General features: G+C 37.6%; 3 protein-coding genes across 11 annotated transcripts in view; 2 read left to right on the top strand and 1 right to left on the bottom strand.

Moving 5' to 3' along the window:
* Positions 1 to 12277, top strand: part of LOC134818418 (ATP-binding cassette sub-family F member 2-like) — a 58820-nt gene extending 46543 nt beyond the window's left edge. The window contains exons 2-10 of one of the 2 annotated variants that reach the window (XM_063827959.1): positions 1889 to 1984; positions 2098 to 2231; positions 2716 to 2858; positions 4930 to 5082; positions 6121 to 6196; positions 6412 to 6528; positions 6877 to 6966; positions 9363 to 9507; positions 11232 to 12277. In XM_063827959.1, coding sequence (XP_063684029.1) covers positions 1913 to 1984; positions 2098 to 2231; positions 2716 to 2858; positions 4930 to 5082; positions 6121 to 6196; positions 6412 to 6528; positions 6877 to 6966; positions 9363 to 9507; positions 11232 to 12137 — 1836 coding nt within the window. In that variant the 5' untranslated portion in view covers positions 1889 to 1912 and the 3' untranslated portion in view covers positions 12138 to 12277. The remainder of the gene's footprint in view (positions 1 to 1888; positions 1985 to 2097; positions 2232 to 2715; positions 2859 to 4929; positions 5083 to 6120; positions 6197 to 6411; positions 6529 to 6876; positions 6967 to 9362; positions 9508 to 11231) is intronic. The other variant, XM_063827958.1, reaches the window with a different exon arrangement.
* Positions 1 to 14651, bottom strand: part of LOC134818419 (kynurenine 3-monooxygenase-like) — a 927626-nt gene that overhangs the window by 131237 nt on the left and 781738 nt on the right. The window lies entirely within an intron of this gene.
* The window catches only part of LOC134818413 (kinase suppressor of Ras 1-like), a 31967-nt gene continuing 29897 nt past the window's right edge, over positions 12582 to 14651 (top strand). For 4 of the 8 annotated variants that reach the window (XM_063827950.1, XM_063827948.1, XM_063827946.1 and 1 more), the window contains exons 1-7: positions 12585 to 12672; positions 12802 to 12926; positions 13146 to 13221; positions 13383 to 13574; positions 13833 to 13976; positions 14262 to 14339; positions 14441 to 14616. In XM_063827950.1, the coding sequence (XP_063684020.1) occupies positions 12628 to 12672; positions 12802 to 12926; positions 13146 to 13221; positions 13383 to 13574; positions 13833 to 13976; positions 14262 to 14339; positions 14441 to 14616 (836 nt within the window). In that variant the 5' untranslated portion in view covers positions 12585 to 12627. Of the gene's footprint in view, positions 12673 to 12801; positions 12927 to 13145; positions 13222 to 13382; positions 13575 to 13832; positions 13977 to 14249; positions 14340 to 14440; positions 14617 to 14651 lie in introns of all 8 variants that reach the window. The other 4 variants (XM_063827947.1, XM_063827945.1, XM_063827942.1 and 1 more) reach the window with 2 other exon arrangements.

Raw genomic sequence — 14651 nt, 5'->3', positions numbered from 1 at the left:
TAGACAGTTGTTCGTGGACAGTTGTCCATGGACAGTTGTCCGTGGACAGTTGTCCGTGGACAGTTGTGCACGGACAGTTGTCCGCGGACAGGGGTCGGCTATCTAGATACTGCCCTGTCTTCTAATAATTTCAGACAGACAGGATTCAGGAACACACCTTGTATCTTTGTTTCCTTTGTATCTTTGCACTAAATAAGCTTTATTTTTTAGGTCTTGGTTTGAAAATAAATTATCAAACTAACTTACTGTGTTAAAAAAAGTTATTATCAATAAATCAATTGTCTTACATCACCCAAATTTCATTTGCAGCAAGAATGCCAATAGCATGTGTTCAATGTGGTGAGCGTGCCATCCTCAAGCGTCCAAAGAATCGAAAAGAACTTTGCAAGGAATGTTTTTATACAGTTTTCGAATATGAAATCCATGAAACAATTGTCAAGAATAACCTCTTTACTCGTGGCGAAACCATTGCCATAGGGGCAAGTGGAGGCAAGGATTCAACAGTGTTGGCCCACATTATGAAGACACTTAATGAAAGATACGATTATGGTCTGAATTTAGAGCTTTTATCAATAGATGAAGGGATAACTGGTTATAGGGACGACTCCTTGGAAACTGTAAAGCGTAATCAAATGCAGTATAGTCTTCCTTTGAAAATTTTATCATATCAAGAACTTTATGGATGGACTATGGATGCAATTGTCAAGGAAATTGGAATGAAAAACAATTGTACTTTTTGTGGTGTTTTCCGAAGGCAAGCTTTAGACAGAGGGGCTGCTATGCTCAAATGTGATAAAATTGTGACTGGTCACAATGCTGATGATATTGCTGAAACTGTCATCATGAATATTCTGAGGGGTGATATAGCACGTCTGGGAAGATGCACAGCAATCAGCACAGGCTCTGAGGGAATGATATCGAGAAGCAAGCCCTTCAAATTTACCTATGAGAAAGAAATTGTTATGTATGCCCATTTCAAGAAGCTGGACTACTTTACAACAGAGTGTATCTACTCTCCCAATGCCTACAGAGGTCACGCTAGAACATTTTTAAAAGATCTTGAAAAAATCAGACCACGTGCAATCTTAGACATTATCAAATCTGGAGAGGACATGGTCACCAAGGAGGAGGTATAATAGCAGTTACTTTAAAATTACATTTATTTGTCTGTAAAGCATGTCAAGTATGATTATAGATTTAAGATTTAGCAGTAAATTTATCTAATAATTGTCATACATTTTGTACCTTTCTATTGTCTGTAGGAATCATAATAACAATTTTTCAGGTTAAGATGCCAATACAACAAAACTGTGAAAGGTGTGGTTACATTTCAAGCGCAGAACTTTGCAAAGCATGTATTATGTTGGATGGTTTAAATAGGGGTCGACCTGAGCTTAGTATAGGAAAAAACAACAAGAGGAAGAAGATCCTTAAAATGACTGCTGGAAAAGTGAATGGTCAAAATGGAATATCAAATGGAAGTAATGTTCGGACAAATACAATAAATCAAGATATTAAGGACATGTTTTAATGAAGGAGGTTTTTTAAAGAATTTCAAGCTATTTATTAATTAATTTGTAAACATCTTGGTAGTGCAATCAGTTTATTAGAAGCTTCCAACTGGACCTTTTTTATGATTAGTTGACCCTCTTCTATCAGTTTTTAGATTATGTTTTAGATGAAGCATGAAATTGAATCAGATTTATTTTCAGCTGCAGTAGATCGATTTGAAATTTCATTCTCCCCTCGTCAACAATTTTGTGTATTTTAGGTCACTGGTTATTATCACTAATATATGATTAATCACAAAAAACTATGAAGATGTTGAAATGTTCTCATTTTACTTGATAATGATGTTTTAAAATTTGTAATCCCATTATTTTGACATAGGAAGTTACCAGTGTTTTTAGCAATGCCATCAAAAGGAGCTAAGAAAGCCCAGAAACTGAATGCTAAAAAAGGAGGAAAGGCAGCCCAGAAACCCGTGAGTCACTAGTCAATAGGAAAATTATTGTAACAAAATTGTCGACGTGGTTACTGCCATCTTACATTCGTGATAGTTCCCCTCTAAGAAGTTTTTACTAATTGCTCCCTCAGAGTACAAATGGCGGAGGACCCGCCCTAGATGTAGACACAATGCTGAGGATGGAGGCTGTCCAAGATGACCAGGTTAAACAACTCTTGGCCGCTTGTTCCTCCACTGGCGTACTTTCCTCACATAAAGAAAGCAGGTATATACATTTTAAAAATTGATCCATTTATTTATTTCATAAAGTTGTTTGTCTAGTTTATTGTCGCTTCATGTCGCATGGTTTGATGAATAATTGTAATTAATAATTATAGGAGGTGGCCTAGGCAGAGGAATGTAAAATCCACATTTGAAGATTGTCTTAATTGTCATTATCATAGGATTAGTAAGAGTGTTCCGTCACTCTTTCAGGAAGCATCCTGCAACACTGTAGAGTGCAGATGCATCTGTTTACATAATAGTGCTTTTCAAATGAGACGCAACCTTACATGTTATGAAGTGAGGGTTTGGACTGGCTGAACCAGGTTAAAATATTCCCATCACACTACAGACAAACTCAATAAATTCAATCATTTGTAGAGCTGTTGTGAAATTGGAACTTCAAATTTATCCTAATTATTTACATTACACATTTTTAGTGTGATCGTGTTTAAAGAAATGTAACAATGACAATGATACTCCTCCAGAGACATCCAGCTAACGAACGTGTCGATTACCCATCACGGAGACAACATTCTCGATGATACCGTTATCGAGCTGAATTACGGCCGAAGATACGGGCTTATTGGACACAATGGATGCGGAAAGTCGACCATGCTGGCCTTATTAGGTATGCTTTAGTTAATTTAACTGATAATTTTAACGAAGAAGTCATTAATATACCTTAGTTCCCAAAAATTTGTGTGCCATTATATTGAGCACAATTTATTTGAGCCCGAAAAATTTGGGCAAAAAATTTGAACTCATTTGGGCGACCGAAAATTTGGGCACAAATTCTTCGAAAAATGAACGATTTTCCACTAAAATTTCAGTTACATATTTGTTCATTATTATTCCTTATTATTCCAGTCATTTTGCTTTAAATTTTAAGCATGTAGGTGGTAGTCTGAGTTGTTTCACATTATGAAATTTACGATCTGCCCAGTAACTACTAAAAAATACAGTAATGATGGCACAGTAGTAGTACAAAATGATAGATATACAATAGTGATATTTAGTCTCTCAATCAGATAGTTTAGTCTACTTACACTCAGCATATCTTATCATACCCCTTTCACGTACAATTATCATTATGACGCCTCACCAGATGGTCGAAAGGTTTGACCGGGTTTGACCCGTTTGACCCGTTTGACCAGTGTCCAGTTCTTTGAGAAAACCCTTCTTCCCCACATAGAATCAGTTAGAGCCTCCATCAACAACCCTGAGCAGAAAGCGCTACTGATATCAGATGTGTTTCGGGCCCAACACACACAGACACTAAAAGATCTGATGACAGCCAACAACTGCATCCTACAGAAAGTTCCAGCTAATATGACCCATCATCTACAGCCCCTGGACATATCTATCAATGGACTGGCTAAGAAATTCATGCGCAATAAGTACGAAGATTGGTACGCGAAAAACATAGTGTGTCAGCTCAATGGAGGAGTTTCATCAGACAATGTGAAAATTGATACCCGCTTGACAGTGATCCGTGAAGTACACGCTCGTTGGATCAACGAACTTTTTGTATATTTAAAAGGGAGGCCAGATGACATAAGGAAAGACTTTGAGAAGTCGGGTATAACTGATGCTTGTTACGTTCGGTTTCGATAACTTGCAATGAGATAAATTTGCCGCTACGACTTTGGGCCGTTTCTCTTCTAAAAGTGCTTCAAGTATAGTATGTATACGATTTTGGCATAGACATTCAACATTGCATAATTGACAATACTCCCGGATATATTAGTCTAGCTTTAATGATACTACAATGACCATAAATCATAATATAATTGTTTGTTTTATAACAATATAAAATAATGTGTGTATTATTATTATATATTTGATTTATTGAGATAGTAATTTGTTATCGAAAACACAATTTCACAGTCAACCATACATTGTATTTTGAAAGTGTATGTGATCGCCTACAATGACACACTAGTATGAGTAGTATCATTTAATAACCTGAATAGACCATATTATTACCAACCTACAATGAATGTATTACCTTTTTACCGAAAATACCGACGTCACCAACATATAAGTCAAATGCCAGTCACATAACAGTCACATACAAGTCATATACCAGTAACATATCAGTCACATAACAGTACACTCCACAACAATATGCAGATACACTCCACAACAATATGCAGATATGCTCCAAAACACCGTACTACTACTATTTATAAAAGTCGAATAAAATTGAACCCCCTGAGAGAAGTTTGATGATCTTGTATGTACATGCCCTTTTTCGGAATATTGCTTCTGCGTGCATTGTGACATCTTATAGATCTAAAGGCGAAGTGTTTTGGTGGCCCTGTATTCTGTTGTGTTGGTAAGCCTGTGATATTGTATGTAAATTGTGCGTGGGATCATGTAATGTGCAAATTTGGTTTGAATGACATGATTGTCACTTTGTCATGGGTGATTGGCTTTTGATCTCCCAGTTTCGCATCTGCTATATCCTGTCAGTACTTGGTAGTTACTCGAAATTAACCATGCAATTTTAATAGTTTTTCAAGATTGTTTTTTATCGCTTGAGTGGGAGACTGGGAGAGTTCACGATTGAATCCAATTTTAACTCGAAGTTTTAAATTGAAAGTGGGGGCCTAGCGAGAAAGTCCACGATTTTATCGAAGTTTTTAAATTGATTAACATAATTAATTTTATTAGAACACCTGATATATTGATTTCAGGAGAGAGAGAGTTCCCGATCCCTGAGCACGTGGATATTTTCTTCCTCCGCAAAGAGATTGACGCTTGCGACAAAACAGCGCTTGAGGCTGTAATGGACGTCGATGCTGAGCGAATATTTTTGGAGAACAAGGCGGAGGAATTATCTGGTCTAGGTAAATTTTGATATTTATTTTATTATTTTGTTATCAGTTTTGTTTATCTACACGCTTAAAACTGTAATAACTAAGCTTGGGTCGAGGGTTTTAAAGCTTGTAAAAGGTTGAGCTTATAATCGTGTACTACGTATTATTTAAGCGTGCCTATTGCAAACATTTTGTGCACCCCTGCCTTGCTTGAGCTCTCTACGGCTTACGTAACTCAATTTGAACGTAAGAAAATTTCGTTACCTCTCCACCACTTGCACTATTAAATCCTATAATAAAACATGTAGCAGTTAATGCAGTGTAGGTTCTATTGTTCTGCCATAGCCTGGCGAGAACATATTAGACTTTTACTGCAAGGAGTTTTGGCACAAACAGCTGATAGATTCTCCCACTCCGGCCTTTCAACTCTTACCCAGCCTTTTGCTTTTGTCATCTCACTATCCCGGCATCTCACTATACGGCACGTCACTATACGGCACATCACTACACGGCATTTCTCACACGGCCATTCATTTAATTTTCTTCTACGTTTGAGTCTTTGGATTCTTACTGAGGTACGTTAACCCCCAGGTGGTACTGATCAACAACAGCTCAGTTTGGGACTCATTAATTTTCATTTAATCATTCACCAGACTCTTCTCAAACCAGCCTTACATTTATTGATCTTATTCTTAATTTCTTCTGTTTATGCTAGAACCTCACTGAGATGGAAAGCAATGTACCAACTGTGTGAGTACAAGCTTCAGTTTTCATGTAATAATATGCTTCCCCTGTCACGTGCCGAAACTAATATGGTTCTCCAGCGATATCCAGACCTTTAGGAATTTCTATTGAACGTTTCTAAGTTTGAAAGGCTTAAAAGGGAAAAAAGGAACCTGATATAGTAGCATGTGTTTCCTTTCCATGACGACTTTTTTCGTGTTTAAAAATTCAAAACAATTTGGTCTTCCGGGTACTGGCTTTCACTTTTCTTTAAAATGTACTTTAAAAACTTAAAAAGTTTCAACAAATAGGTAATCCGCACATACTACCCATTCTCCCGTTCAGGCGATGCTTTTATAGACGTGTTGACTGACATCTATGACAGATTAGATGGCATGGATTCTGCCAAAAGTAAAACAAGGTTCGTGTGAAAAATATAAAATGATATGCTAATATCATCGATAATTTATATACCACACGCACTTTGTCTTATCGAACTAAAATGTTGTGTAGTTAAAGCTATATAGTTCCTGTTTAAAACTTAAATGTTATATCTAACATGATCAATCAATAATTTATCTAAAATGTAACAATTCAATTAAAAACTAATTGATCGATTATCAACTTCATCACTAGGTGTTGTGAATTGTTGTTTGGTTTGGGTTTCAACAAGACGATGATGCAGAGGAAATGTAAAGATTTCAGTGGAGGGTGGAGGATGAGGATAGCCCTTGCTCGTGCTTTATTTATTTCGTAAGTTGCGTAATATTATGTTTTACTTACTATTATTATCACCAGTATTATTTATCCCCGTTATGAACTTGTAATATTACAGCGAAAGTGGTAATAGTAAAAGTAAAAAGTAATAGTAAAAGTATCTCTTCTTAGGAAAGGAGTGGTGCACACTACGCGGCGTTGATAATGATATCATCATATCATATTATACATTCACAACTTCACTCAAATCAATGTAATCAAAACAGCAACCAAAAATTGTAAATAATATTAAATTAGATTTGTTTGAAATTGACTTATCTTGCATTTTGATTCACTCAATTACGAGTCAGAAAATAACATTTTAACGTTCAAATATTCCACCAGACCAAAGCTGTTGTTGTTGGACGAACCTACAAACCATCTCGATCTTGAAGCTTGTGTCTGGCTGGAAGAAGAACTCCAGGAGTACTCTAAGTAAGTCACTACCCCTTTTTATCACGATACTTTCACGGTATCTTGTTAGCAGGTGCAGCAGAATTGTAAATAATATTTAAGTTATATATTTAATGTTTCTATTTCGGACTTAAATGAGATGTATTTCTCGGACATATGTCAAGCCTCGCTGCGGTTTTGGCTATTTTTATTTTAAAGCGAGCCTTCGTCGATTTAAGTAGAATAGTCCTAATCCAATTTATAATAAAGGACGTCTTATTAAACAAGGTCATTAAACTGCTAACTAAATTCCTCCTCAACCTACCTCCGCAAACATTACTGTTGCCAAACAATTTAGTTACAATGCCTGCGATTTCTAAGTTGGTGATACAATTGTACATATAAGATAGTCTAAGGCTTCACTACTCAGGCGCTACTATCCGGAATCCGGATACATAGTATGTATAAATATATTCCTTACTGAATCTATATAAATATAATATAAGCTGTTGCAACATAGCTGCTTACAATGTAGGTATTGTCGCCTTCTTCTTGAAGTCATCAGCTGCATTGTGTTTCAAAAAGACTTAGTTACTAGTTCTGAAGTTAGCCACTGATCACGTGATATCAGATCACGTGATATCTATCACGTGACCTGCTCAGTGCTCAAGTCCAATGTTTACTAATTATAGCTGGTCGGGTATTTGTGAAATTCTAAAATGAAAGTTGATGTGCGTTATGTGATAAAGCCGTGCATTCCATCACCTAAAATACAATACATTGGTGCAGTACATCAGTGCAATGTGGTACTTGGCATTGATTTTAAATGACAGGGGAATAGAATGTAGTTGTACTCTTTTGTTCAGGTATTATAGTAGTACTCTGATTGTCTGATGTCATAAGCCGACGTGGGAATGATTTTATCCTGTGTTGGATGCCAAAGTATGATCTTTATCTCTAGCTATTTAGTCCTCATTGTTGAAACATTTGACTTGTTGTCTTGGGGATAATTCTCAGTCAACATTATTCTCAAGAATTCTGCATTTGTCGATATACAGTCGAAATGTTTTTCCTTTATTTTCGACGTTTTTTGTGTTTTTGAATTTGTTGAATTGTTTGACCAGTCAGAATGTCTAGATATTTTCGTAAATTCTCAACATTTCTGGCAATGACCTGACCTGAGAGTAATACAAAGACTGATGTCGGAAATGCCAATGATCCACAAATTACTGCTGTGTCGGAGCTTTCATCAATATTTACGAACGCTGCCTTAATTGACGAGACAATAATAAACAATGCTTGTCTTCCTTGGTTTTCCACAGAATTTTCATCCAAGTTTTAACATATAAAAGATATGTTGAAAAGTCGACTTAAATCTCCAGTGCCAACAAAATTTGTCCAAGACCCAAAAATGATAACTATGTACGAGTCACTAAATTAGAGCGATGTTAAGTATTGAAGCCATTTTCGCTTAATTTCTGACACACAAACACACACACACACACAGCAGCAGCAACAGCCCATACAGTAATTATGCTCACACCAAGTTGCCAGTGCTTCATTATGCTAAATATTACCCAGAGGTACCTGTCACGACGTGAGGAATAATCTAGGTCACGTGACTCTGTGATCACGTGGTTTAATAATGAGTACATATTATTATTATACAATCTACAATTGCTGCTCTGCAATCACCAGCAGTGTGGCAGTATTGAGTTGTAAGTTCAGTTAAACACCAATTTTCGGAGTCCGGACCGGTTTTTAGGTTTATATGATTTGAAATTTTCAGAATTGAAGTTGGTCCGCCATGGTCTGGTACTAAATTTGTCCGGGAAGAAGTTGTTCGGAGTTTGATATTTAACTGTAATAGCATAGTTCAGTTTAATCAAATTTAAGTCGATTTATTCGCCGTTCGCATGCTGAATGCATTGTACACTGATTCGTTACTAGCGATTATTTTAAATCATGCGTTATTTAACCATGTCTACAGTACATAATATCCTTTTTAAACATATGTATTTTAAATTTGTTGAGTCGTGAGGGTTGCTCTTTTGTGTGTCAGTCGAACTTTTCGGCAGTGTCTGGCTAGCTCGGTATACAAAATCACACAGCTTGTTCACGGCTTAAGGTATCCATTATCAAACTTAGATAAATCTTAGTCTAAACAAATCTTTATACTTATATAAAATATAACATTTATTATTTTAGTTTCGATTTCTGATTTCAGAGAATTAAAGGGTCTGAGCTTATATTACTCCGGGTCGTACGTGATTTGTAAGACCGTTTTCATAGCTGTTCGATTGTATATCATGGAAACATGCGGCCATTTTGCCGGATCGAATTACAGTAAATCCCCAAATCAGCACACAATTTGAGGGGAAGGAAAGTAGTGATTTAATAAATAATAAATACTTTTCAAACTATTTAAACTATTTCAGGTGTCTGGTGATAGTTTCACACTCCCAAGATTTCCTGAACAGTGTCTGCACCAACATTATCCACTGGCAGAACAGCAAGCTGGTGTACTATGGTGGTAACTACGACACTTACATGAAAACCAGGGCAGACTTGGAGGAGAATCAGGTTTATAATATAACTTAATTTAAAATAATTAGTTACGATAATTAATTTTAATAATTATAATCATTACAAATCATAATTCATAATGACCTACTTCTTTCCGTCTAATCTCCAAAAACAAAGTCCTTGTATGTGGTATAACATCTATTTGTACTAGGAAACTGCTAAGGTCTCTTGTATGCCCAGTCCAGATATAATAATACACCTCACTATAAAAATATGGGATTATATTACAGTACAAAATGTATAAAACTACGTAATATTATGTTAATATTGTGATGTAAGATATTGTATAAATCTGCATATTATGTTGTTGCACGTTCGAGGCTTAGTAATTAAACTCGTCACCGTATCACAAGTTGCCAACTCTAAATATGACACATTCCACATACACGCGTCCTTCAAAACAAAAAACCATTTTACACCACGTGATTGTGTTAACGAGACACGTGGTGTGACTGTCACGTTTTGACCAAATAAGGGCATACCGCAAACGTGATCCGTTCGTAGCCCTCCAATAACGGTCGTGAAAATAACACACGATCACCTGATCTTCTGAATCACGTGATTGAGTCGTGACGTCAACATTGCATCACACTGTTTGATTACATTAGCTGTGTGTTCCAATATATAATACTGATATCAGTATATACCCCACTACGCGTTATAACAGTGTGCAGGGTGGATGAGAGCTACTGAGCTGGGGTATTATTATAATATAACTTCATTCTCATGAGAGACGTATTAGAAGTTGGCGTGGAATAATTGTACGGGGTCAATTATAATACTGCACGCTCGCGCTCTGTGTATGACAGCTTCTAAGATCATTCCATAACTTAAGCTGTGATTATAATAATAAATTCTCTCTCTCTCTCTCTCTCTCTCTCTCTCTCTCTCTCTCTCTCTCTCTCTCTCTCTCTCTCTCTCTCTCTCTCCTCTCTCTCTCTCTCTCTCTCTCTCTCTCTCTCTCTCTCTCTCTCTCTCTCTCTCTCTCTCTCTCTCTCTCTCTCTCTCTCTCTCTCTCTCTCTCTCTCTCTCTCTCTCTCTCTCTCTCTCACTCTCACTCTCTCTCACTCTCTCTCTCTCTCTCTCTCTCTCTCACTCTCTCTCTCTCTCTCTCTCTCTCTCTCTCTCTCTCTCTCTCTCTCTCGCTCTCTCTCTCGCTCTCTCTCTCGCTCTCGCTCTCTCTCTCTCTCTCTCTCTCTCTCTCTCTCTCTCTCTCTCTCTCTCTCTCTCTCTCTCTCTCTCTCTCTCTCTCTCTCTCTCTCTCTCTCTCTCTCTCTCTCTCTCTCTCTAGGGAAACATAGTAGTGTTAGTATTATTAATAATATGGTAGTGGTAGTATAGTAGTACTGTATCGTGATAATATCTGGTGAGTTGTGGAGATGTGAGGGGTGTGTGAGCTGTTGTCTGTTCTGGTGAGGGGTAATTCGAAACTTGTGATAAATTATGTCTTGGATTTTGGCACCCGTATTATATCTGTGTATGACACATGTTATCATATGTGTGATATCATATGTGATTTATTCATTATTATGTCATTCATGCTTAGAGGTTATATCATCATAACTCCTCTTGTCCTTTGGACATAACTTATCCTTCCCTGAAAATGCACAATATCAACGTGCTTAAAAAGTTTAGAATTCAATTTGAAGCTGGCATAGTTTGGCATATAAAGTTAGTACTTTTCTTTAATTAATTTCGTATAACTGACCGATAATTTTCAGATGAAACGATACCAATGGGAACAAGATCAGATCAAACACATGAAAGAGTACATCGCTCGTTTCGGTCACGGCAGCGCCAAGCTGGCCCGACAAGCACAGTCCAAAGAAAAGACCCTCGCCAAGATGGTACAAGCTGGTTTAGTCGAAAAAGTTCAAACCGATTGTAATTTAGAATTTTACTTCCCAGATTGCGGTAACATTCCGCCGCCGGTCATCATGGTGCAGGATGTGAGTTTTAGGTACGGTGACGAGGGTGCGATGATATACGAGAACCTTGAATTTGGTATTGATCTTGACTCCAGAATAGCACTGGTTGGACCCAACGGAGCAGGCAAAAGTACGCTTCTCAAATTGATAGACGGCTCCTTAGAGCCCACCAGTGGTTTTGTCCGGAAGAACAGCCATCTCAGAATGGGTCGTTTCCATCAGCATCTCGAGGATATTCTGGACGTTACGATGAGCGGTATCGACTGGATGCAAAAGTGCTTCCCTGACATCAAAGACATCGAAACGATGAGAAAGATCCTGGGCCGATACGGACTCTCCGGCAAATGTCAGACCAAGCCAATCGGTCACTTGTCCGACGGACAAAAATGCCGGATCATCTTCGCGTGGATGGCACAGCAAGTCCCACACATGCTGTTACTTGACGAACCTACTAACCATCTCGACATCGAGACAATCGACTCCCTTGCTGCAGCAATCAGGAACTACGAAGGAGGACTGATTCTTGTTTCTCACGACTTCAGACTGATAAACCAGGTAGCTGAGGAGATCTGGGTCTGCGAGAATAAGACCGTGACCAAGTGGAACGAGGACATCGTGGCCTACAAGAACCACCTGAAGAAGAACGTGATGAAAGCTTACAAGAATGAAAAGAAACGCCTGGCTGAGCTTACCACGTAGCTTTTGCTTCGAAGGAGATTGCGTCATTGTGCGTGAGTGTGTGATTGGATACCATCTAACTCTAAAAACTCATTCTGAACACCTTTGTATGTTGTATTTGTTGGATATTTGTATAGAGTTACAAATTTTAACCCATTCTATTTATTTGTTTTATTCATCTTGATGTGGAGGCTTTGTTGTGCTTATTTAAGGTTAATCTTGCGGAATCGCCTGATAGGAAAAAGGCCGCTGTCCCAATGATAGGATAATTAGCTACATAAACGTAGCGCGCAAAGACATATTCCTGCTGAAAGTAGTTACAGTGAACACGGCGCACTCGATTTTGCGGCCAATTTTTGATGGAAACCACAAGATACCACTTTTTCCAAAATTAGCCTAATTCCCCTAGCGGGAGTGGAACCCAGTATGGATGTTCACTTCTTGACACTTACATTCCCTAATGTTCCTAGCCATGTAGATGCGGGGTTACGAAGTTTGATCGGGCTGTAGTATGGCTACTAGGATGTCTAATAGTGTTGCTTCTGATGTTTCCCAGGTGAGTTTTTAAATTCTTTTGTCTTTTTAACACTTATCAGACAACCTGCAAATCCATGTGTTCCAGTGCACTGTTATTCTGATAAGTAGATATTGAATAATAACCGTCAAATCAATTCCATAACTGCAGGTGAAGCAAGTGATAAAGATAATAGCTGATAAGTTGATTACGATACGAGATCAACACATTTCCACGGAACTTGGTCTAGATGAGTGCAGAAGTCTCGAAAACAAAATCATCAAGTACTACTGCAGGTAAGAAACTGCAGGTAATACTACTGCAGGTAAGAAACAACGCCCAATTACTACTGCAGGTAAGAAACAACGCCCAATTATACGATATGCACTACTGCAGGTAAGAAACAACGCCCAATTGTACGATATGCGTCATGCGAAGTATCATGTACGAGGTACTGTAAAAAACTTGATGCCAATATACGTTTTTTATGGTCATATATATCCTTTTATCTCCAGGATAATTTTGATGATGGAAAATGCTCCTGATGACGATGACAAAAACACTTACATGGACTTTTCACAACTGCTCAAGGTACTGTTATATATTCTATCCCTCGCCATATTTATTCTATATCTTGTTAATCCATGTAGTGATTAAAAGTAATTTAACTTCATCATCAGGCATGTTTTTGATGTAAATATTGTGTACAAATTTGTATGGGTACAGACAATATTATGTTTCTTACTCTGTAGGTGATAGGAATCCACGATGATGGGATAGAAGAAATCTCGAAATCAGAAACTCTGATAGATATATTGGACCTAGACGACAGTCAAACTGCTGGCTTTGCTCAGAAGTATGCTCTGCATCGTGAGGAGACCAGGAAGTTTTGTCTCTTTCTGCACAACTTACGGCGTTGTGTCCATGACAGGAAGAGCAATAAGGTAAAGACTGAAAAAATACTGAGAACACTGCAAAAAAACTTTTAAATTACAGTGCTTTATTTTTTACTGATCATACCCCTCAAGTTGAAAATGTGTCATTGATCAAGAAATTAGTTATTTGATTTATTCTATGCAACATAATTTTTAAAAACGAATTTTTGAAATGTGCAAAGCAGACACACATTTAACACCATTAGTACCGCACTAACAATAAGAAACCAACCCCTCACCCTCATCCTCACCTATCTCTCTACTCAGGAGGGGCTGAACAACTACGTGTGGCAGAGTTGGAACAAGATCCCCCGTTATCACAGTACCAGTAGCATGGACAGATTAGCACTTCCGGGCAACCTGCCCCGCTCTCAATCTTACTCTCTTTCTAACGCTAATCTACTTAATAAGGTGGGAGAATATCTCAAGTTTATACACTTTCACATTATGTGACTTATATATTTCATATAAAAGTCTATATAATCTTGGTATTTCAATACTGAGTCTCGCTTGAATGACTTAAATGTAAATCTTTGTTGGGTATATTTTAATGTCGAAGCGTGTAATAAATGTTAGAATTTATTTATTTTTTCCATTTGCTATAATTACCATGTGTTTTCCATACAATGCACGTGTCTTAACTGTTAAAACTATCCTAAATTAGAATAAGAACTAACGTTATAGGTGGTGAACAAGTCGCAGCCTAATCTCAGCAATGTGGTTAACATGGAATGTCTCAACCAATACTCGAGTGTTCCCCGTAATACAAGCAAGGTATTTGTTATTCTTCAGACACTGCTTATCATTATCAAGAAATAATCCGTGTAAATTGATTGGAACTGATGAGTAAGTGTTCTAACATTATTTGGTCCCAGAGCGGAACAAAGAAACCACGTCCCTCCGTCCTCAATCTGCCCTGTTTCATGTATCCTCCTTCCCCTTCTCTCAACTCCCCCATCGTCATGGCACACTCCATCAAACACAGATTCTCATCCCGGTCCCTGCTTCTTAGTCAGAATTGCGACTTTTGTCATAAGATGATGTTGTTTAGGTAATTCGAACTTCATGACAGACAGATGACCGACC

The sequence above is a fragment of the Bolinopsis microptera genome, chromosome 7 (assembly GCF_026151205.1).
Source record: "Bolinopsis microptera isolate Bmic1 chromosome 7, MBARI_Bmic_1.0, whole genome shotgun sequence".
Classification (NCBI taxonomy): Eukaryota; Metazoa; Ctenophora; class Tentaculata; order Lobata; family Bolinopsidae; genus Bolinopsis; species Bolinopsis microptera.
The sequence above is the reverse complement of the archived record's forward strand: the minus strand, read 5'-3'. Positions and strand labels throughout refer to the sequence as shown.